General features: G+C 37.4%; 3 protein-coding genes across 8 annotated transcripts in view; 2 read left to right on the forward strand and 1 right to left on the reverse strand.

Annotated features, from left to right (window-relative positions):
* Nucleotides 1-413: 413 nt before the first annotated feature.
* Nucleotides 414-5306, reverse strand: LOC6558320 (CCR4-NOT transcription complex subunit 7). 2 transcript variants are annotated; one of them, XM_032742513.2, is made up of 6 exons: nt 5229-5247; nt 4943-5091; nt 4074-4148; nt 3090-3436; nt 2614-3031; nt 414-909 (listed from the first exon to the last, which is right to left on the reverse strand). In XM_032742513.2, the coding sequence occupies exons 2-6, from the start codon at nt 4949-4951 to the stop codon at nt 784-786; spliced, it is 975 nt and encodes a 324-aa protein (XP_032598404.1). In that variant the 5' UTR covers nt 4952-5091; nt 5229-5247; the 3' UTR covers nt 414-783. The 2 variants fall into 2 exon arrangements, with proteins under 2 accessions (XP_032598404.1, XP_032598434.1); XM_032742543.2 differs by lacking the exon at nt 4074-4148 and having other exon boundaries at nt 416-909; nt 5229-5306.
* A 408-nt stretch (nt 5307-5714) lies between these two features.
* LOC6558328 (sodium-independent sulfate anion transporter) lies at nt 5715-10056 on the forward strand. Of its 2 annotated transcripts, none has more exons than XM_032736664.2 (6): nt 5715-5750; nt 7516-8116; nt 8184-8459; nt 8533-9205; nt 9306-9485; nt 9545-10056. In XM_032736664.2, the coding sequence occupies exons 2-6, from the start codon at nt 7526-7528 to the stop codon at nt 9646-9648; spliced, it is 1824 nt and encodes a 607-aa protein (XP_032592555.1). In that variant the 5' UTR covers nt 5715-5750; nt 7516-7525; the 3' UTR covers nt 9649-10056. The 2 variants fall into 2 exon arrangements, with proteins under 2 accessions (XP_032592555.1, XP_043071638.1); XM_043215703.1 differs by lacking the exon at nt 5715-5750 and adding an exon at nt 7399-7425.
* Nucleotides 10057-22602: 12546 nt separating this feature from the next.
* The window catches only part of LOC6558346 (protein TANC2), a 55066-nt gene continuing 53823 nt past the window's right edge, over nt 22603-23845 (forward strand). For 2 of the 4 annotated variants that reach the window (XM_032737700.2, XM_032737693.2), the window contains exon 1: nt 22603-23423. In XM_032737700.2, coding sequence (XP_032593591.1) covers nt 23216-23423 — 208 coding nt within the window. In that variant the 5' untranslated portion in view covers nt 22603-23215. The remainder of the gene's footprint in view (nt 23424-23845) is intronic. The other 2 variants (XM_032737684.2, XM_032737686.2) reach the window with 1 other exon arrangement.

The raw sequence follows: 23845 nt of genomic DNA on the forward strand, positions 1-23845 counted from the left end.
ATTGTACACATAGTTTACAGCGATACTTTGAAAATGCATATCGATGGTGGCAATATTCAGCAGCTGTTCTTTCGAAAGCATTTCAACATAACACTTTGCAGATGCTTAAATTGGTATATCGATAGGCATACCGACCTATAGCGATGATTTTTTTTTTAAACAATTCCGCGCAAAAGGGCAGCAGAAATTAATTTGATTCCTTATTTTATTTAAAGATTTTTCTTCAAAGCAGAAAATAATACGCGCATGAGTTCTACTTTTAAAAGTTTTAAATATATTAATTTGTTGGTTTCTTTTTTTATACAAATACACGTTGGCCTATACATATTAGCTTATTTAATATAATTTATTTCTTAACAGCTTTAAGACATACAGATCTTGAAAGTGATACATTTTTTTATTTCGTTTAGATTTTACAATTTTTTTTTGTATTTCTTGTTTTTATGTTTATGTATATTTATATTGTAAAACATCTACTACTGAGTGTGGAAATTCTCTTGAAAAGCGTAGAAAATTTCGTGTAATTAAATTGTTGTTTATTGCGATAGCGTAATTGCAAATTTGTTTGGTTGCATATCGTTTTTTTGTTGTTGTTGTTCTTCTTCCTCTTCATTCTTGTTGTTTAATGTTGTTTGTGTTTTGCTGAATGTTATAGTTGCCTGTTTATACGTTGGTTGGAAGGACAGAGATAGTTGTTGTCGTCGTCGTCGTCGTCGTCGGTGCAGCTTCAGCAACTTGATCGAATTTCTTGTCATGCACAACGGCGTTCTTCATCAGGATGAATCATGAGGCATTATTCGCCTCGCCGTTGCTCTCATGGAAGTTGGTGCCGTTCACAATAAACGATGTGCCCAGGCCATACAAGTGACCCGAATACTTGGCATGATCAATATTATCCTCGAAGAACATCTGTAATAGGTCACAACAAATATGTATTAATATATGCCACATGATTTTATAGTTAGAGCTAAACATTTTTTTTAGCAGTTTTTGTTAAGCGGCATTAGTTAAGCGGCATACATCGATACAGATATATATAGGATGAAATGTGATTTAATGTTAAAGCTTACAAGCAAAATAGTCCAAGTGGTGTTCATCAGTTCAGTTCAAACAATACGGTAAATAGTTTAAGTAAATAAATTTTAGGTTACATACCATTTTTATATGTATTATTTCAATTTTGTGTATTTACTTGCTTCGATTCATTAATATTAATCACTATATTCAAAATCAGTCGTGAATATTGCACATATGGTACAAAATAAAATCATAAGCAAACCGAATACGAAACAAACATTAAGTTAAGAGACTCGATTTACAAATCAATGGAATAGTTAGAAAGAACTGGAAGTGGAGCACAAGACACATACAGACAACGAATAATTCGATGGGGAGTTATAATCCTTCGTATGGGTTTTGGCCAACAATACAATACAAATCTATATAAATAAAAATTGTCCACCGATCGTATTTCTAATTCCATAGATCCAATAAATTAAAGAATCAAGCAATATAGTTAAAAAAAATGTAAAGCGAAAGATTATTCAGTAAGTATGTGATAAATGATATGTGCAATGTGTAAATACGTAAATGAAATGCCCAAAAACCATAAATGATTAAAAATAATATAAATGAATATTGAAATTAAATTCATTTAATTTTCTGATTTGATTCCATGAACTTCTTTTTTTGTAACTTTTCTCAGTTACTAATTTTTTTTTACAATTTTTCTCAGCAACTTTGCTTTAACTTTTGTTTTTTATCATTTGAGATTTAAATTAAGAAACATGTTTCACATGTTAACTGTAACAAATTAGTCAATTTTTAAGGTTTTTGTTTCTTTACTAAGCTTTGGGTCCTTTTTTGTTTTAAGTGCGTTGCATGCAGCATAACAGACAAAAAATGCGTTTCATTTGCAGCATCCTAAGGCCAATAAAGAATATTCAAAGTGCAAAGTAAAGCCGAAAAAAAACAATATAAAAATATGAAATGATTGTGAAACTATGTACACAATGTGTAAAATGGGAATTGTGCGAAAAGATGTGAAAAATTAAAACGTTTTGCTGAAGCAATGGAGAATATGTAATGTTTTAGTTAAAAGTTATAAGGCGACAATTTGGCAACACAACAACAACAGCAATAATGCAGCAGCAGCAGGATGAGTATCAGCCATTATATTGAGCATTCATTAAGTTATTTCGATGTGTTATTCTTGATGTGCATTTTGCTCAACTTCAAAATGATAGTCGGGTCACCCGTGGACGGGGTGGCAGGTTCTGTGTACGCCAGGGTAAAGCATAGCGATTAGGAACGTGAGAAATTTGCTTGATCACTGCTATCGCTGCTTGCTGTCGGGGTTGTTGCTGCTGTGCTGCAATTGCTGCTGCTGGTGGTGGCATTGGTGGCGGTGCCACTGTTGCCGCTGTTGTTATTGTTGTTCGCAGCAAAGCTATCAACCATGCCAAAGTTGCCGGGGGGTCGGCCACTAATGTTCTGCGAGCTAAGCATATGAATTTTGACAACCGCCTTGTCTCTCATGGCTTGCTCAAGCACATAGGGAAAAAATGATCCAGGCATTTCACAATTAAAGCGAATACCAAGTATGTGTTGTACCTCACGCATTTTAAAGAATGCCATTCCAGTGAGCAGGGCATCCGAACCGGCCTGATGCTGTGGACCAACGCGACGCAACTCCAGCTGATCGGCGACCTCCTGCAGGCCACCCTTTAGATTCTTGCACGATTTCATTAGATATTTGATATCGAAGATGTTGGGAAAATAGATGTGCAACAGCTCAAAAAATTCACTCTCATCGGCGGGCAGATTCTGATCGGTGAGCAGCTTCAACAAATAACCAAAATCATAGCCAGAGTGAAAGCATAGCCATTTGATGTTATCCATTAGCACAATGCCCGAACTCATTAGGAGCTCGGCAAAATCGATGGGATCGATGCCATCCTCTTCGTGCTTCTTAAATTGTATGCCAGAATTTTGCAGCAAATCAATCGAGTCCTGTGCATACATATCCTCGCTGCAATTACAAATACAATCAATTATAAGAATAAATGATTATTGCACACTTAACTCACCTCAGATTGAACTTGAAGTTAAACTGCCATGTGGAGTAGCCTGGCGGAGTTTTGCCCTCATCATCCATAAATGTCAGACCCAGCTGAATGATACGCAGCAAGTCGACATTGCAACGCAACAATTGATAATGATAATCGGCTGTCGAACGAAAATCGCCAACGGGACGGGCGACAACACCCGGAAATTCCGTGTCCATGGCAACATAATGATATTTCTGGACCACCTTGCGTATGGTGCGAAATTCCTCCTCCAGATTATGCTTCCACACGTCGCGTATGCCGCACTCCTCATTGCTGGGTATATGCACCTGCCCGTGGGCGCCGCCACTTAGGGCCGAGGGCATTGTCTGTGAATTAGCCGCAATTCATTAATTAGCTTTGAATACCACTTCCATGCATAATACATATATATATTATTGTTGACGGTGAGAATATTTGTTTGTGTTGTTGTGTTTCTTTCAGTTTTTTTAATACGCCTTGGCTTATAAATTGAAAAATTTTTTTAAAAGGTATTTACCAATCCTTTCTATTTTCTTGACAAATTTTATTTAGGTTTTCCAATTATTAATTTTTAATTTCCAACTCCAATGTTAAAATATATGTGAATACATAATTAAATACACATAGTTTTTCAAACTTTACGAAGGGGCTTCATTTGTGTATAAATTTCGTATATTTGTGTGTTATTATACATAAATATTGATAAATATAAGGTTAGCAACATAAAGAAATCCGAAGAAGCTGGGCCAATTGGTTAGAAATTTTGTTTACTTATTTTTGATTTGATTTTTTTGGGGTGCAAATAGCTGGTCGAAATTTGTTGCCAATTCTGCTGTTAAGAGGTGAGCTATAATTTTGATTGCTGCCACACTACATAAAGAATAAACAGATACATAAACGTAAAAACAAATTGGCATAAAAATACATTTATATATATTTTTTTCTTTTTGGGTTTGATTTACTTTGGATACGGGCGCTACTTACATCGTCGCCGGTCGTCGCCTGTTGCTGCCGCTGGAGAGCCGCTTCAGCCACTTTCTCACCAAAGTTAACCTTAAGCTATGTATAAGTTTATTGTTTTTGTTTGTTTGTTTGTTTTTTTATATATATATGTATATATATACTTGAAGGCTTTTGGCAAATACGTAATGCAATATACTTAAGATTGGCTACTCAAAATATCCAGCAAATCTGAGTTTAGTTTACTATAGAAGAAGTGCCTAGTCGAACATAAAAAAGAAAAAACTAAAAATATGTTGAACCTCATATTAATTTTTGTTTATCAATAAAAAAAATATATAAAAACTAACAAGTGTCATAAACTGCTCTTTTACAGATAGATGTGGATCCTTGTTGGCCAATGTCATGCAAAAAGCAATCAGTGAATTATAGTAATTGGCGACACTTATTTATTTTTGTGCTTTATGCAATATTTTTGTTTTTTCATCACAATAACATCACAACATTGTTTGCACTAATTTCAAACTAGGTCACGGTTTGTGGCGGCAACAACTTTTTTAGCCGCGCTTCGAAACGACAACAAAAGTTCTGCTAAAAATGCAACCGCTCTTTTCACACACACACACCAAATGCATACAATTTGATGCATGTGTGTGAGTGTCATTTAAGTGCATGCGTGAGCCCTGGACGCAAAAAAAAAACGCATACACATGCACACATTTGGCATGGAGAGAGATGTGTGTGTGTGTGTTTGTGTGAAGCTTAACAAACAAAAATCGAAGGCCATCACCGCTATTACACACAGGAAGAGAAGCCCTTAGACAAGAACATTGCCAATGTGAACATCTATTTACATTTTGTATATAACAATTGGCTTGCATCTGGAAACTTACCCATTTCATGATTGTTTTCAAAATGCTTTTTGCGCTTTTGACCCCTGCTCGGCCGAATGTGTTCCACTTCGAGATTCGATATTTGCCGCTTTTGGGTTTTGGTTTTAGTAAGTTTCAAATATAATTCAAGTCCGGTGTTTGAGCACTGCCTGTGGCGTTTAAGAAATGAGTTGCAGTTAATATCGTTTATGTCAGTGCCATAATGAAAGATGTGAATTTTTGTGATAGTGTTGAAAATGTGCGATTTGTTTTTAGTGATGAACACAGGGGAGAACGACTGACAAACCAGGGCTGTACAAAAATATAGTGGCTGTTGTTTTTTGTTTGGAATTTTGTTTTCTTTGGTATAAATGAATATATATTGAAAAGTTTGTTCTTGTTTGGAGTAATGAAGCCGTAATTTCTATATCAAATCGATTTATAATAAATGACTTCCTGTGTTCTGTTTGATTTACTAATATGTTTTTACTCTGCTGAGTAGATGGCGCTGCAACAGGCGATTGGTCTGGCAACGCTATGATGTCAGCTGCTATCTGCATGCGCTGTATGCTGCTTAAATCAAAATTTGTTCAAAAATAAAATTTATCTCCGAAATATTGAAATTCCTGCAAATTAAGCTGTTTTATTTTTGGCTAAACTACTTTCTTAATTGTAAAACTAGCTGAGTTGAAAAATATATTGTTGCAGATAAGAGTTGATCTATTTACGCAAACAGCGTACTGATCTTGAACAAAATGTTTAGTAGGAATTTTGTTGGTGTTTCGCGCTTTTTGCCGGCAGTTTTGTAAAATTGTTTGGAGCGGACGAAGTGAGTTTTTGCCAACTAAAAAATAAGTGAAATGTTTTTCAGTAAACAATTTTGTTATCGTGTTTCAAGCGCAAGAATTTAATTAATGGTCCAACTGTGCTGAATGCCAGCGTCATCAGTTTCTCATTTCTAAGCATCTTGCTTTTGACCATATTTCTTGTTACATGTTTGTAAATGAAGTTAACAGCACTTTAATTATATTTTTCTTTAAGTGTTCTCGTTGTTGTGTTAACATTCCATCATATACAGTATATCGTATTTTCTGTTATTGATTTGATTTTGTTGTTTATGAGCGCTGACTGAAACTAGTTTTTCCTATCTTCCCAATTTTAGTCAGTCAAACAATAGGCCATTGACTTGACAAGTGAGAGTTTTTAGTGCTTGAACAAGGCGGAAGTATTGTTTAATTGACCCATTATTGAAATAGGCTGTAAACAATTGATTTGATGTGCAGCCAAAAACAAAAGTGGAATTCGTGTTTATTAAGCTATAATAACTAAATAGATAGTATAATAAACATAAATCGTGTAGTTATTTTCCTAAATCTTTTTAATAACTTTTATTTTAATATTTATGTCTATTCCGTCATTCAATATATTTTTAATCTACAATCTTTATATTTTCGTGAATGATTTCCTACATTCCTATTTTAATTAATTATGTAATGTTTTGTTAACAGTATAAATACAACTTCAAATGGCTGGCAAAATGATTATTTTGATGATGATGCCAAGTGGGCGTCGTTTAATTTGAACAATTTCAAATCATCAATAATCGTAGAAATTTAGCGATTTTAGCTTGTATATATTATATTTCAATAAACTAATATTCCTAAGTAACATAAAAGCAGCGCATTTAATGTATACAATCTTATCGCGAATATTTGGTTACCAAGCACTGACGCTTAGCTGAAGGCCACAGTACTAATGCTATAAGCCAACCTTTCAGCTAGATTGTTCAGTTTATAACTGCAATTTTGATGTTTTTAATAGAAAAACAATAAAAACTAAATCAGCTTAATCATGATATAACAATGCTAACCCACTTAAAACAATTCAACTGACTATATATATATATATATATTTTATTTTTTTTTAATAATTCCGTCTATATGCGATTATTATAAATGGGTAAACAACAATGAAATTTTGTAAATATAAACGTCAATTAAACGGCCGCAATAATATCACGTTTTGTGTCGCACTCTCGTTAAACTAATTGAGACGATCGTCTGACTGATAAATCAACAACTGAGGCACGCGATCGTTGATTGTTGACAACTTTTCGTGGATCGTGGATCGTATGGAATTCTTTTAGTCTATAACCAGCTATCGCCGCGGTCACCAACATTATCATAAAATTGGGAAAAAAATTGACATTCAGAAGCATCTAAAGCTGTTAAATTTATTCTTATGTCACGAAGGTTGTAAAAGACATTTGTGCAAATATTTACATAGTTTGTCAACTCAGAAGAAATTAGTGTTCTTCGTATAAAAAAATGTTCTAATTTTCATTGATAACGCTTGTGAAACTTAAAGTGAATTGAAATGCAGATAGTCTTATCAATATTGTATTGCTAACTTTGGCATTAAGCAAAGACAATTATAAAATTGAGTTTGTAGATATAATTGTATACAAGTATTATATTTAATATTAAATCCAAATACATTTTGAGGTGAATATATTTTAGCTGTTTAAGATTTTTAAGTAAACGTCTTATGTTTTAAAAATTATTTAAATAAAAATCGATTCCAATTTCTTGCAGATACCACAAAATGCCGTTAAAGAGCCTGAGTGTTCTGCTGCCGGGCCTGAAGTGGCTTAATGGCTATACGGCTCAGGATGCCGTGGCCGATTTGATAGCTGGCATTACGGTGGGTCTAACGGTGCTGCCCCAAGGATTGGCCTATGCCACGTTGGCTGGCTTGGAGCCACAGTATGGCTTGTACTCGGCATTTGTGGGTGGGATTGTGTATGCGCTTTTGGGCAGCTGTCGCCAGGTAACAATTGGGCCGACAGCGTTGCTGGCGCTGATGACCAGTCGGCATACGGGCTTTGGACTGGAGTCGGGACCCGCCTATGGTATACTCTTGTGCCTCATCTCAGGCGTGGTGGAGCTGGCAATGGCTGTGCTGAATCTGGGCGTTCTGGTCGATCTCATTTCGTTGCCCGTAACTGTGGGCTTCACGTCTGCGACGGCCGTCATTATTGGCACCTCACAGCTAAAGGGTCTGTTGGGTTTGCGCGGTGGCTCTGGCTCCGATTTCCTTAATACCATGCGCTCGGTTTTCGGCAATCTGCAACAGGTGCGTCATGGTGATCTAACACTCGGACTCGTCTCCATTCTTGTGCTGCTCCTGCTGCGCGTAAGTCAAACAAATAATTACATTTCCATGCCAATTTATATTTAACATTGATTTTTATTCGATGCAGAAACTGAAAAACTTGAATGTGGCGAATCGAGTGAAGAACTTGCGGGCTCAGCAGCTGCTCAGTGGCAGCATTTGGGTCATATCCACTGGACGCAATGCGCTCGTGGTGCTCGTCTCCAGCGTGCTCGCCTACAGCCAGTGCAAGCAGCTGGACGCATGTCCATTCATTCTCACGGGCAAGGTGAAGAGCGGTTTGCCCAATGTGGCGTTGCCAAAATTCGAGACCAGCATTCTGGGCAAGAATGGAACCGTGGTGCAGCAGGGATTTGAGCAAATGGTATGCTTAGTGACGCCATCAATATAAATATATATATTTATATTATAATAACATTTTTTTATGTTTCCTGCAGCTCTCGGAACTGGGACCATCGATGCTGATATTACCCATTATTGCGGTGCTTGGCAATGTGGCCATTTCGAAGGCATTCGGCGGCGTTGGGCTGAGTCCGACGCGGGAGCTGGTTGCGCTCTCGTTGAGCAACATTTGCGGCTCCTTCTGCAGCTCGATGCCGGTGACGGGTTCATTTTCGCGCAGCGCCGTAAATCATGCGAGTGGCGTTCGCACACCCATCGGTGGCTGCTACACCAGTGTGCTGGTGCTGCTCGCCTTGGGCCTACTCGCCCCCTACTTTCAATACATTCCCAAGGCGGCGCTCAGTGCTGTCATCATTTCGGCTGTGATATTTATGATTGAGTTCGAGGTGATTCGGCCGTTGTGGCGCTGCAGCCGGCGTGAACTGTTACCCGGCGCCATTACCTTTGTCATGAGCCTGGCCGTGGGCGTTGAAATTGGCCTGTTGCTGGGCGTTGGCGCCGATGTGTCCTTCCTCGTCTATCGTGCAGCGCGTCCTGTGCTAAGCGTGTCCAAGCTACAGACAATCAATGGCATTAACTATATTTTGATACGACCCAAGCACAGTTCTCTATATTTTCCGGCCATCGAGTGGGTTCGATCCAGCATCTCGAAGGCGCTCTCCACTCATGGCACAGCACCGGTTGTCCTGGACTGCGCTCATGTTCATGGTAATCAATTCGCTTATCGCTGCTAAATATTGCTTCTTCAGTTACAAATTCAACTTGAACGCTTTTAGCTTATTCCAAATAATGTTATATTTTTCTACAGATTTCGATTTCACTGCCGCACGTGGAATGGGCTCTTTGCACAAGGAGCTGGCCAAGGCAAATGTGCCGCTATTTCTGATGAGTGCTCACAAGGACATTAAAGTCATACTGAAAGAGTCGACAAACATTGATTTTCCCACGATAGAATGCGCAAACGATTTGGAATGCATTTTGGAACAAAGTGAGCAATATTTAAGTATTTTTTTCAAATTTATATTAAAATTATTTTCTTTATTTCAGCACCGGACTATGAGCTGCATTTGCAGGTGACAGCGCCGCTTGTGGAGTCAAAAATGCTGCAGAACGTTGATGCAACAGCAACCGAACTGACTAAGCTAAACTGACTGCAACAAGTACGTGGACCTGTCGGAGCAATTGCTAGCTACCCAAAATGGAATTGTATGCGAGCATTCAGCATCAATGCACAATTAGCTTAAGTTGATCGAATACTCCCAACTTTAAGACCCAACTATTTTTGTAACAATCCTTAAGTATTTCAGATCTGTCCTAGCTACGATTTTTACGTTTGCAGCGTGTTTTAAATGGTGATATATGTTTATGATCTTGGCCAGTTGATATAGTCATTTCTGTCTGACCCTCTATCCGTCTCTTGTCTGGTTCAGCTTAATTGTTTTTGTTTTGGAAATATTTTAGCTAAACTCACTACTTAGAAATTTTATTTTACTTCCAAGACTTTTTAGTATAGTTTCCATCCGTCCGATATAAAAACATATATTTGTTTAAGGCGCTATAATCTGTATTTACATTTTATTTATTATTTGCATATATATATATATCTGGTTAAGATTACAATAATATATAATGCTTGTAAGTGTATTTTATCTTCGGGACACACCGAAGATAATTGTCATTTCATTGACATTTTCATTCCTATTTATTCATATTCCTACTACCTAACAATCGAATAACTTAATCTTATCTGTATATAGTAGTTATGTTTTTATGCAAATTTTATATGTTCAATTAGATTAAGTAAAGTGAATTTTATAAAATGTATATTCTTACAAACGTTCGTATTTGTTCTTCTAATTAAAACTCGATTGCTGCATCCGATATTGATAGATTTATAATAAATATATTTATCATGCACATGATAATATCTAAGTAGTGTTGTGAATAATCGTTGCTCATTAGCGGGAAAACTTGAAAACAATACAATAGTTGAATGATTGGGAATAAGAATTCATAATTATTGCATAGTATTCATTGTTTTCAGAGATAATTTCTCAATGCTCAAATGATATTTTATTAATTATTAGAGAAAGTACAGTAAGGCAAGGTACATCCTCAATTTAGTCATAAAAAATAATTATATTGAATTGATTAAATATATGTATAAATTTGAACATGTATTATATATGGTGATATAAATTGTGTTAGACGGAAGGAAAAACGGTATTGCTAGCAACTAAGCACTTGATCAAGTTGATCTTGATCACCAAGACATCCATCAGCAATCACTGCATGATTCGGGTGTCCGTGATCCATCTGGGTGAACCTGATTCATCTTAACAACAGTGGCGCCAATGCTATCTTCACGAAAACGGCATTGTCCCATCCTTCCTTGATAGTGATATGTTTGTTCATTGTGCAATCATCAAATAATTATCCTTCTGCCTGTTTGGCTTGAACCCATCGACATCCTTTCTCTCCATTATATAATCCAGCTGTGTTCCGTATATAGCTCTTAATCTTAAACACGCATTAAAGTTACAACTGTGAGGCATAAGGTATTACTTCATTTAAAAATTCTTGGAAACTTTAGAGCTTGAGATTATTAATTATCGTATGCCATACAAAGGTCTGGTTTACCCTTTAGACTGATTTTTGTTGAATAACGTGCTCGCTTGCAAGTTACAAATTCTACTATTGTTTTTGTCTATCCTTTTATTTTTGTTTGACATAATCAACTATACCAATAGATAGGCCAAACATTGTAATATCTTCAGCCATGCAAAACCTGTTGCCAAGTTTATAGTATACTTTGCGGCCGTCGAAATAACTTAAAATTCTGATATAAAATCTAACAAGCTTTAGCCATTTTTATTGAAGATTTTACATGCACAAGGGATATATATCAAAATAAGTTCCATAAAAATATGATTACAAGCCGATTAAATCTCTTCAAATAATTTGAATGCTGAAGAAGAAAGAAACGAACGCATAATGTGACTTTCCCACAATAATTAATCATACAGGCAAGAAGCAATCAAAGGGAAAAGCGAGCAACAGTTGATAAAAATATCTCCACTCAAAAATGATTCAAGATCACAAGGCATAAAATTGGATTGCGCAGGCGCAAAGAGAGGTGAAGAAAAAGGCCGTCAAAAAATGTGTCACAAATCATTCAACCCAGACACCCCCAAAGACTGTGTGTGTGTGTGTGTACGCACCCACCTTGGGGAAAGTGGAAATGATATTAGTGCTACCGAAGATAAATAGAAAGAAACTCAAATTTAAACAGTTGCTTGGAAAAATCAACGGCGAACAGAGAACTTGGCATAACAGATCTGTACTCCGAAACAGTTCTGCTTGTAATACAATCCGTGCGTAACTACACCCGTGTAGATAAACAGATATTTATTTGTGCATATACATATGCACACATATATATATATATATATATATATATATATATATAAATATATATAGCAGTATCTGACTAAAGGTGAACAAACTCCACTAAGTCGTCGCGCATGCGTCGTGGTTTCTCCGATTTTGTCCTCCTTTTGTCGACGTTGTCATCCAATTTCAAAACATGAAAAATATGTGTTCATTTCCGTCCGTGTGTGCGTGTGTATATGTGTGCGTCAGCTCCTGATCCCCGGGTTGAATGAACTACATATGCATTTGTATATGATCCTGTACTTAATCCACACAGTTGACTTGTTGCCGTGCCTCAGTTCATTCAACTTTTGCAGTACAGTTGCTAACCTATGCGTTTGACAGTATTTTTAATATATATTTTATTTTTATAGGTAATTTATATATTTCTAAAAATGTTTTCAAGTTTGGCACTTCGCAATGTTAAAATTTCAATGGTGAACTATTTTTCAGAAATTGTCTTATAGCATTCGACTATTGAACACACCTATTCTTCAAACTAATTTACCAAAATTTATACACAAAGATAGGCGTAAATTTGATGAGATTATATTACCAGGTATTATTATTATTATTATTATTATTAGGGGGGAAGCTGCACCGCGACCTATTTGATCTATTGTGCCCCCCTTCTGAGCCTACAGCTCTTCCATCAGCCCCAACTCCCTTACGAAAGTGAGGATCTTTGTTGGATTGAGGTCTACTATGTCTTTGCAATTCAAAACATGCGCCCCTAGGATGCTGCTTCTTCTTCTAATTAAGGCGATACATTCTGCCAGGATGTGCATCGAGGATTCCTCCTCTCTTTCACAAATCCTGCAGAGATATGCCGTCCATTCCAGGGGACTTATAGGGTTGGAATGTTCCAACTGCCCAATTAAGTCTCTCCCTCCATTTACCAGGTATTAATAATATACAATCTTAAATTCTTCAAAGCTGCTCTATAGAATATTATGTGAGCGGACTAAACCAGCGCTGTAAGCAAATAACAATGAATTGCTTACTTAGCTTATATCTAGTTTCAAATCCTCTATTAGCCTGATCTTCATATCAAGTTAGTATCAAATAATGAGCGATAACTGAAGTAAGCAAATCATAGGTGAAGATCTGTCAATTTTCATTTATTAATATTGTGTTATACAAAAATTAGCATGGTTTAGTCGAGATAGTTCGATTAGTGGACGAACCCTGCCAGCTCTTAAGAACATAGTCGAAATGCTGATCCTAATGAAATGCCAGTTATCGATAATATGAAATAAACTTGAGCTGTCCATGGTATACGTTATATTTAAGTTAAGTTTTCTAGCTTGCTATATGTATGCATGCATATATATACATAGATGTCGTGGAAGGAATCTAATAGAAGTGATGGACGCCCGATGGAGGGACTACGTCCAATACTGGCTGGATCTATTTTTAGGCGCCTGTCGTCTTCGTCTAGTTAGTAGCCGACGGGCACGATGAATCTCTCTCTTTCTCCCTCTCTCACTCTCTGTTTTTCTGTCACACTCCGTCTCTCTCTCTCTCTCTCTCTCTCTATGTGTCTGTGTGTTGCCGAGGGCTGATGATGCTAGGGGCTCTGGCTGTGTTTGCTGCACAGATGGAGAAGCAATTTCAATTGCATTCCAACGCGCGTTCGGCACAGAGAGATACGGCTACAAATTAAACGGATATTCGATATAGATATCGATACGGATAAGATTTCGAAAATTCAACTGTGCACTTGGATTATCAGTGAATGTGAAATGTGGACAAATTTGAAATCTATTAATTAGTGATATACAATTGCACTCAGTTCCTAGTTAACAACTCTACACATACCAAAGCACTTAATTTTAAAAAATATTTAAAAAAAAAACAATCATTTAGTATTAAAATACATAAAATTAGACTGTGTAAATGCCCAGACTTGAAATTGTTTAAAATTCAAGTCGAGATTATTAAATTAATTCTACTCAGATACATTTTCAATACAAGGTGTGTATAAAGCTTTTTTACCCAACAATTTTTTTATAACATTTTTTGTTTGGTGAAATTCAGTGAAATTTCTTTTTAATAAATTGAAATATGCTTGCAATTTAATCTAGTGAAATTCATCAAGGAATTTAATTTAGATGTCTAAAAAATTCTTAACAGCTTTTTAGGCAATCAATTAGTCTATAAAAAACAATGCATGGACTTCTTTGGTCACAATTGGCCGTGATGCGAATGTAATTTGATGTCAGGCTGGTTGACAGAATTAGCATGCCACTTCCATGTTGCCCCTCAAAGTGCTGAAGGGGCAAATGTGCCAAATATAGGCGCCCAGTGAGTGTTCCAACCTACTGGCTAAAGTGACCACATCCCAAAGCATTTAAGTGCCAATGTCTGGAACGCACAGAACACACACAAAAACGTACAAATAAAGAAGACGGAGACGCTGCACAGCTTCAATTTAAATTGGAAAGAGACTGAAATATTTGTCGCATGAGCCCTCTCTCCACTTTTCATTTCACTTTCCACCAGAAAAAAAACCAAATAAAAAAACAAAGAAAAACGTAAACAAAAAAAAAAAAAAAAACAGAAAAAAAAGAGTGAACGCCACACAAGTTCAAGATTCTCACAGATACAGTCAGACAGCGGCGCGAGTATCTAAAAGTAGAAATGTTCGACGAAAGAGACGAAAGAGGCAATAAACTGCCACGAAAGTAGTTTACGGCAGTTTGCTGGGGATCCTTGACTTCTTCTTCGGCTGTCCCAACTGTTTCCCCCAGATGCATTTTCCCGCTTTGGCGCACGACAACAACTCGAACAACAACAGCAACACGAACAACAACAACACGAACAACAATAAAGTAACGACATCGCTTCGTTTAGTTCCCGAGCCGATAGTTTGCTTGATCTATTTTTGGCCCAGGCAAAGCCAGCATTGTCTTGTCGCCTAGCGTAATTTGTTTGTTGCGTTAGTTTTTGTGTAAACCATACACTGTACAAAATTGTGCATTATGATCATTTGGATTAGTTTTCGGAGTCATACAATTCATTGCGAATAATCTTTTATCCCATGTCACGTTTAAAATGCGAATTTTAGCCCAATAAGTGACAGGTGTTTGAAGTATTTTTAAATTTAGGCGCACAGTGTAGCCAGATCAGCAGCAGCTGTCAACGGGACAAACAAAAATTGCAAGCAGTGCAAAATCAAAGCCAAACCCCCTTGGGCATCGATACTTTCGCGCCTCACCATTGATCGATCGACAGCAAACCAAAAAAAGCTGCAACAATGCTTATGCAAGGCAAACATTGCAGTTACTTTACACCCCAAAAAACACACACGCACACACACAGACACACTAGCTTCCAGACTGCTGTCTACGTATTAGTTATTTTTCTTCCCCAATGGCACGCAAATTAAAAATAGTGAGCGTTAGATGAGCGCACAACAACGACAACATCAGCAACAGCAACAGCAGCAAAGATACACAGAACACCTACTTGAGAGGCAAGACTGGAAAATGTCAAGAGTGCGTCGACATTGCATGTTGACAGTGGAAATGCAACAGCAAACGTCAACGCCGACGTTGGCAGAACTATTACCGAGTTTCATGTATACTCAAACGGCGCACGCGCCCCTCTCTACCCACTCCCCTCCCTCTGCGTTTACCCATCCCTGAGCAGACACTGAAATCGTTGCAGGGGGGCCCCAAACACCAAAAACAACAAATGCGAGTTGCGAGTGATGCCTCCATAAATGGGGGAAGTTGCGTGTTGCGCATCTATCTATCTATCGCTTGGGGTCCACTTCCGTCTCCCACTTCTTCTGTGTGTGTATTTGTGAGTGTGTGTTTGTACATGTGTGCAGCAGCCAGATTTATGTTGAAACAATTTCACGTTTGCCTTAGCAGCATTAAGATGCATTAAAGCTATGGGCTTATCATTCACAAGCTCGCACCTAAAGATATACACGCTGCGTTGCAGAAGTTGAGCTGAGCTCATTTCCGCTGTGCCCAGCATATTTTACGACATTTTTTATACTTTTTGGATATTATTTTGTGATCGTTAAAGTCAAGCATTTCAAATTGTGTTTAATGAGCAGCACTCAGTGTGAGTGCACTTTTGCACTTTTGTCCTGTTAAAAAAACACAAAGTGTGACCGGTTGCACTTTTGTGTTGCAATATAAACATAGTGGCGCCAATGGCAAAAATTAAACACTTCAAATATAACTCGAAAGTATCGATGTTAATATTAGCGTAATGCAAAAATTGAGCAATCGAATTAATAATCCGTATATAGATCCACTTTTATGCTGCAAGGCATTGAGTGTGGCCAGTCCCACTTTTGTGCTGCTAAATTTAAAGTTTCGCCAATGGTAAAAGTTAACTTTAAATAGCACTAAAAGTATTTATATAAAGAAATTGATCATTCGAAATAATGGTAATAATCGGTATACCGATCCACTTTTGTCCTGCAAAACATAAAGTGTGACCAATTTCAGTTGTTATCTGTTTAATATAGGCAAATAGCACTCGAAAGTATCGATGTCAAGATTAGCGTCATACAAATTAATTAACGGTATTGCCAATTTTAAACTTTACATTTCTATTCTGTTCTTTTAAGCTGTCCCAATGTCGATGGCCACAATGCAACTGCTGCAGTCAATGGAGTTGGAGGAGCTGGAGACGACGCCACCGCTGCCCATAAATCCACCGCCCAGTATCAGTGCTAGTGGGATTATTTACGGGTTTCGCACACGCCACTTGTCCTGCATCGAGGAGAATGACTCGGATTCGTTGCACAGTTCCTCGATACCGCATGCCTACGATCTGATGATGCAGCAGGCAGACGAAACCTTTCAAAAGCTAAGCTACGCAGCCGAGGAGGAGGAGCAAGAGGATCAGCAGGAGACAGACGACGATGACGATAATGAACCGGATACAATGGCCATGATTGATGAGTCCCGCCTCTATGAGGCCGACTATCTGGACGAACTGGTGGCCACCGAGCAGCAGCAGCAGCCCAGCACAGAGCTCGCCGACTCGGGCAATGTGGATGAGGAGGATTTGTGCTGGCAGCCCAGCTTTAATCGCAACGATATCATGATGACCTCTTGCTACGGCACCCTAAACAGCTTGGAGATCTCATCCCCAGCCAAGAAGGCAACGGAGCCAATTTATGCCACGCCAGAGAAACGTCGCGAGAATAATCGCAGCTTTGACTCCACCTGCGCCTCGCAAACGAGCTCCATTTATGGTGGCTCCATGAACTCCTCACTGGATCTAAAGTACATGATGAGCGTCTCGCTGGGCTTGGGCGGATCCAATGGTGGTAGCGGTGGCATCAGCGCCACCAGCACGCTGCGCGGTGTTTCTGTGCCAACGATGGATTTATCGCTAGCAATGTCCAGCGATGGTGTCAGTGCTCTGGATTGGGGCTCGGCCAGTGCTGCGTCCTGCTGTGCTTTGGATCCGAATGAGAGTGGCAATCCTGGCGAGGATCTGGACGAGGAAATGGCAGCAAAGTGTTTAAGTGCAGCTGAGAATGGTGAGTGAATAAAAATCAAACACCAACTTGAAATATCACTCGAAAGTATCGATTTCATGCAAAATTTTATTAAACAAACTAATTAAAGGTATATTTTGATTATGCTGTGGCTATTTTCAAATTAAAATAAAGAGTTAAGAATTACGAACAGTTTTAAGTTTTGCTATTAAGCTTAATTATTGAAAAAATCTAGAAATTATAAGAAATTAGAAATACTTCATTATTTGTTGGGAGTTTTCAGTGCTAGCTTTAAGCTTAACTATTGATAAAATCTAAAGCTTTTTAAGCTTAACTGTTGAAGACAAACGATAGCTTTTCTGACTATTGAAGTTTTTTTTACCTGTAGCTTAGATCAAATGGATGACTATTAAATCCCTCAAATATGCACTCTATTCCAATTAACATATTTCCACTTCTTTTTATGATTTATGTACTTATAAAACGAGAATGTGATCAGGTTATGGTCGGCCCTTTCCGGTTGAGTTTCATGTTGACCCACTTGCGGCACTTTCTTGCAACATTTTTTTTTTTTGCTTTTAGCCTGAAAGGCAATCGATCAATGCGTCAAACCATTAAACTCATTTATAATCCTTTAAAAAAAGAAAATAGATGCAAGCAGAAATATTTTAATGAACCCATTGGCCGATGGCAGACTCCTTTCGACTCCGTTCGTCATTAGAAAGGTGGCCCGCAAGGCGGTGGCTGACCCCCAAACGAAGCCACATTGCCACATTGCCACATTCATTGCCACATCAAAGCACACACAAAACACACACATACACAAAATATGACCGTTAAGCTTTGAAGTTGGTGGATTCGATTGCCAATTGAGTAAACAAAGAGAGAAAGAGAGAAGGAGAAAAGCGGGCTGAGGGTGTGAGAGAGAAAGAGATGTAGTGAAAGCCATCAGGTTGCTGTCCAACCAACTGGCAGCCATTTCAGCCCATTTTGCACAGATGTTTAACGAGCCAGTCACGGTCATAAATCATCAAAAAAATAGATATATGTACACATATATAATTATATATCTATGCATATTTATCCTTCATTCGGTCAGCAGTTTGACTATCCTCGGGTGAAATTCACTGACATTGACAGTATTTCTAATAAGAAACTTGATAAGATTTATGTGCCAGCTGACTTCAATTTTAATTTAAAACTAATCAATAAAATGTTGCAACACATCCATGCAAAAAATTGCCAACAGATGCTGCAAAGTGCAATGTCACAGTAATTTACGTACCCCATTCTGCAGAAAAAAACTAGCAAACCTGATGAAAATTTATGCAAAGGGTTAAATGTCAGACGCGACAACATTTCGCACAGTGGAACGCAACTCATAATGCAAATGTCAATACAAAAATAAATAGGTTGTCAGATGTTCTTTGATTTTGACTAGAAATACGTAAGAACATCTACCTTAGATAATTCGCAGATTAAATCGCCGTGCAGACCGGAGTCTAACTGCCGAGATCTACATTTCAGTATACATTAAAAGATAACTGATCGATTGTTCATATGGCAGCTATATGATATAGTAGTTCGTTACTTATGATTTGTTGCACAAATTTTAGGATCATAATAAGACTAATAATTGGAGAGTTTGGTATGGATAATTTAATAACCAAACAAGTTTTTCAAACACGAACTCATACTTCGATTAAATAAAATTCGTCTACAAGGATTTCAAACAGATAAAAGTCAGGGAAAATTTTATGCTTTTAAAAACAATCAATTATCTGTTAAAATAAAAAAATATAGAAGAATACAGAAAGTTTATTTAAAATGTTTCTTAAATTATTCTTCATTTACAAATTGTAATACCTGATCAGCACCAATTTTATATAGATCACCTTTATTAAACTAATTGTTCAGTTTTGATTTGCATTTGCAAAAAAAATTAAAATATTTGACATATATTTGGCTTATCAGCCACTGTGCCACTTGTTGCAAGCATATTGTTCACTCTTTTTTTTGCCTAGCCTAACGTGCAAAAGTGAAAAGTCATGAATCATATATATGTACATACTACATCATGATCACAACGCACCTTTTTGCAAACCAAATGATGATGATGATGATGATGATTGTTGTTTGTAGCTTGCCAACCTGCCGCGATGCGGCAAGCATTCAAGCCAAGCGATCTATCTGACTCTGAGGCGTAGAATTCGAGTGGCTGTGGGCCATAAACTTACATTGCTTATCGCTGGAGAACTTTTAAAAAACACTTGAGATAGCGCTGTGAACGTGCAGCAAAGTCTCAGCACCAACAGGCCCCCACCTCCCACCCTCCACCTTCCTGCTTTGCCACCTCCACACACTCACACACACACACCCCACCCTCGCACTCTACACACACAGAGGTAGAATAAGACCTAAGTACACACACCGCAAGGCAGCGAAGGATACACTGAAAAAATATATTTGTGTGTAAATAATTAAAATATAATTTATTATATAATAAAGAAAAGAGAATAAAATAAAAATAAAATAAAGGAATTGATCTTTCCATGTCAGAATCGAATATTGTATTAGAAAACGATTTTACTCAGTATGTAGAACAGTTTGGGATTCAAATTATAGTTTTTTCTTTAAAAAAAAAGTAAAATAAAACCATAATCTTTGCCGGTGTCTTTATACTTTATGTGCAAATGCGGAATTGGAAACCAAATTCTTCTTGGTTTAATCACAAAAATGAATCGATCAATCGTTTAAATTTAACACCCTGATTTGCGAAATTTGGCATTAATCGAGTTTTTGGAGAAATAAATGCCTAAGCCAACATTTTTTATTAATTTGTAGAACACAACTTGGTACTTTTAGTGTTAAGTCTCTGTTTTTCGAGTGTAAGCACAGGAAAAAGAGAATGCGAAAGAGCGAGGGGAAGTGCGGAAAGTAGAGGGAGCTGTGTGGAGTGGAGCCGAGTGGAGTGGACTCAGTGGCATCAGTTTGGAGCTGGAGTTGGAGTTGGAGTGGTCGCTTGTTAGGTTGCTTGTATCTACAAATAGACTCTCCTCTCTGGCTGACGGCCGCAAGACAAAGTCAAACAAAAGACCAAACGGTAGTTGCCACGAATGGTTGCACCTCCTTCACCCTTTACCAAAAACCGGCTGCTCATCGAGTTGTTCCGTGCCCCAAAACAAAAACGTAGCTGCAACATTGTGGCTGAGGCAAAATCATCGTCAGACCTGGACCTAGCTCCGCAACTATTTATTGGCATGGGGCTGCATGGAGGTACCGCCCCAAGATCAGGCACCCAATAAAACGAGACGCACGCATAGCCAGACAGGCGGGCAGATGGACAGACAACTATTCAAATGCATTTTGTGTGTTCGATAAGCGCGTCGGCGATTTCCCACAACTGATATATTCGCATTTGAATTCGCAATTGCTCTTCCAATATTTATGGCTTGAACTTCAGTTTATTTGCCTTGCTTTTGGGTTCTCTTCTTGAATCTTGTATTGTGTTTGCATAGATAATGAAAATGGTCGGTCGGTCGGTGTATATGCCTTGAAAGTCGGCTGAAATTAATGGTTTTCATTTACAATTTCAACAGGAAAAGTAAAAGTTCAAAAGTATTCAATTTAACACTAAAACGGTACTTACATTTTTATAAATAAGTTTATGTTCCAGGGGTGTTTATAATTGAGAAATTGTCGGTTGAAATTAATGGTTTTCATTTGAAATTTTAGAAGGAAAGTTAAAATTTAAAATACTGATTTAATTACTTATAGAAGGTTATGTTTCTATTATAACATTTTAACAGTGTTATTTATTTATACGAAAATACACTGTGGAAATGTTAATGTTATTAAACATATCTAAAGTTCCTAACGACACAAAAACACCATCTCTCTTTAACCGTTTATAGTTTTCAAATCTTAAACCAACACTGAATATAACGAATATAATATAATTAATGTGAAAAACATATTTCCCATTGTGATTCGAATAAACTTGACGCTAATGTAAACTCCGATAAATTTTAATTAGAGTGTTATCGAATCTATTGAACTGTTAAAAAGCCGACCGCCCACAATCAATCGCATAATGCTCTGTCGCCGTGTTGGCAGTGAGAACAATTGACAATAATAGACCATAATCTGTATAATGTGTGTCGAGTTGTAGTTGGTTGTTATTGTTATTATTATTATTGTTGTTGAGTAGTACAGCGATAGACAGAACCTCAATTTAGATCCCACCGAAATGAGGTAATTCCTTTGACACAATCTTGATTAATGAGGGGCAGATATTGATTTGTAGTTCACTTATATTCTACGATTTCGAAAGTGAAAATCTGTGCTAGACGTTATTTTTTAATTGCATGATGTAAAATCAATTTTTTAATATTTTTTTTTTACAAGATAAGAACTATTTTAAGCATTATTGCTGATTAGATTTAAATGCACCGAGTTCAAATAATTACAAAGGGTTGTCGATTGAATGTGTGTGTGTCTGGTGGGGGGTCGCGGTAAGGGAAAATAGTTAACTTTTTTTTATTAGCATTATAAGATTATTTGCAAATTAGCATTAATTCTGCAGCGGAGACTTTTGAATTGTTATGGTATGCTATTATTGGAGATTTGTCATCACTTTGCTTTAATTCCTTCTTTGAGAGAGCAGAGCTTCGTCACAAAATGCAACTCTGCTCTTCCCGTTCTTTGTTAACCCTATTGCTGCTTATCAAATGTCTGCGTTTGTTTTTACCTATCGCTTAACCCTTGGGCAAGTGTGTTCTCTGCCTTCTGCTTATCTGTGTGTGGAGAACCTGCGAGAGCTCTCAGCACGAGGCAGTGGCAGCGGCAGTCTCGCATGCTTGCGTCATCAACTCAGCGCCAACTCAATCAGTCAAAACTCAATAAAGTACAAATACAAATACGAAGCGTGAATGAATATTTCCACACAAATTGAAAACGAAATGTGTGATAGCGAACTAACTGATAAGCGAGACAACGAGCACCGCATTTAGATCTCATATCAGCAGCTGTCATAAGAAGACCGAGCGAGAGAGTAAGCGTGAGCGTACTGAGAGAGCAGAGTTGTTTGGCAACCGGTAAGCGTCTCGTGTAGACTTTCTGTGTAGACTTGCGCTCCCAGCTGACTGCGTTGCTTCTTTGCTGCTGCCTGACACTTGTTTGGCTTTTAGCACTCAGTCACGAAGCGCGTCTCAAAGCTTATACGTCGTGAGTTATCCGACGTTGCAATGATCGCGACATAATTTTGGATACGGTTTCATTTACGACGATAAATGTGAAAATTGCTAACGAAAAAAATGTTCGCAAAATTAAACGAAATGTGAAATAATTCTTCTGACGAATTTAAAACGCTGAGGTGCAATCGATTTTACTGGTTATTTAAAGTTGTTTTTGTAAAAAGATTGTCAAAGTTTTGTGTGTAATAAAAAATTATGTGTAAATTACTCGAAATGAATTCCTTAATTAATAATCGCTATTTAAGTTCTTCTCAATTAAATTGTGTGTATGCCAATTAATAAATATTAAAAACGCATAATATTTAAACGAAAATTGCAAGTCATAAGAAGAATTCTTTCCTTATGCCAAAAACGAAAGACAATCGAAGAAAAAATTAAATAGAGATCGGGGCTGCAAAAAAAAAGTAAATCAAAAAACCTGGCCATAATCGATTGGCAACAACTGGAAAGGATACGCCAAGTTGCGCAGCTGCAACTGGAAGAAGATAGACATTGCAGACAGCACACAGAATACGGAATAAAGATACATGAGGCAAGCGAGAAAAGATACATGCCATGTTCCCACTAAACAACCGCTCCTCGAGTGGCAAAAGCACCAACAACAACAGCAACAACAACAACAGCAACAGCAGCAGCATCACTGGAATTGGAATCGACAACAACAACGTCCACGGGAAGGATAAAATAAATTTCCAAAATAATTGGAGCTGCAATAAAACAACCGGTCGACGCGCTGGAAGCGGTTATAGCTGCAGTTTCTTAGGTAAAATCTCTTGGCTAACATAAGCATAAATAACGGTTAAGTGTTTTTTCCCAACTTTATATATATATATTTAAAAGCAAGTGTAATTACAACTATAAGATCTCTAAAAGTGAACCAAATAAATATTGTGAGAACTTAATAATTATCGATTGCACACTATTTAAAGCGTTTAATCACTAAATTGATTTCAGCGGTAATTTTTTGGAAAGGTGATTCCCAGTAACATCTTTCCACTCTTAAATCATTGCTTTCCATTGTATTGGAATTACACTCAGTGCGCTGCTTTCCAGTAGTGCACAATTTTTTTTTTTTCGCTACATGAGATAATAAATAAATGCAACATTTTTTTTCCTTTGTTTTTGTCGCTGTTTTTTTTTTTCTCGGTTTTACATTAAAATGCAAATACTTTGCACTCATTTACA

The sequence above is a fragment of the Drosophila grimshawi genome, unplaced genomic scaffold (genome assembly GCF_018153295.1).
Source record: "Drosophila grimshawi isolate 15287-2541.00 unplaced genomic scaffold, ASM1815329v1 contig_44, whole genome shotgun sequence".
Taxonomy (NCBI): domain Eukaryota; kingdom Metazoa; phylum Arthropoda; class Insecta; order Diptera; family Drosophilidae; genus Drosophila; species Drosophila grimshawi.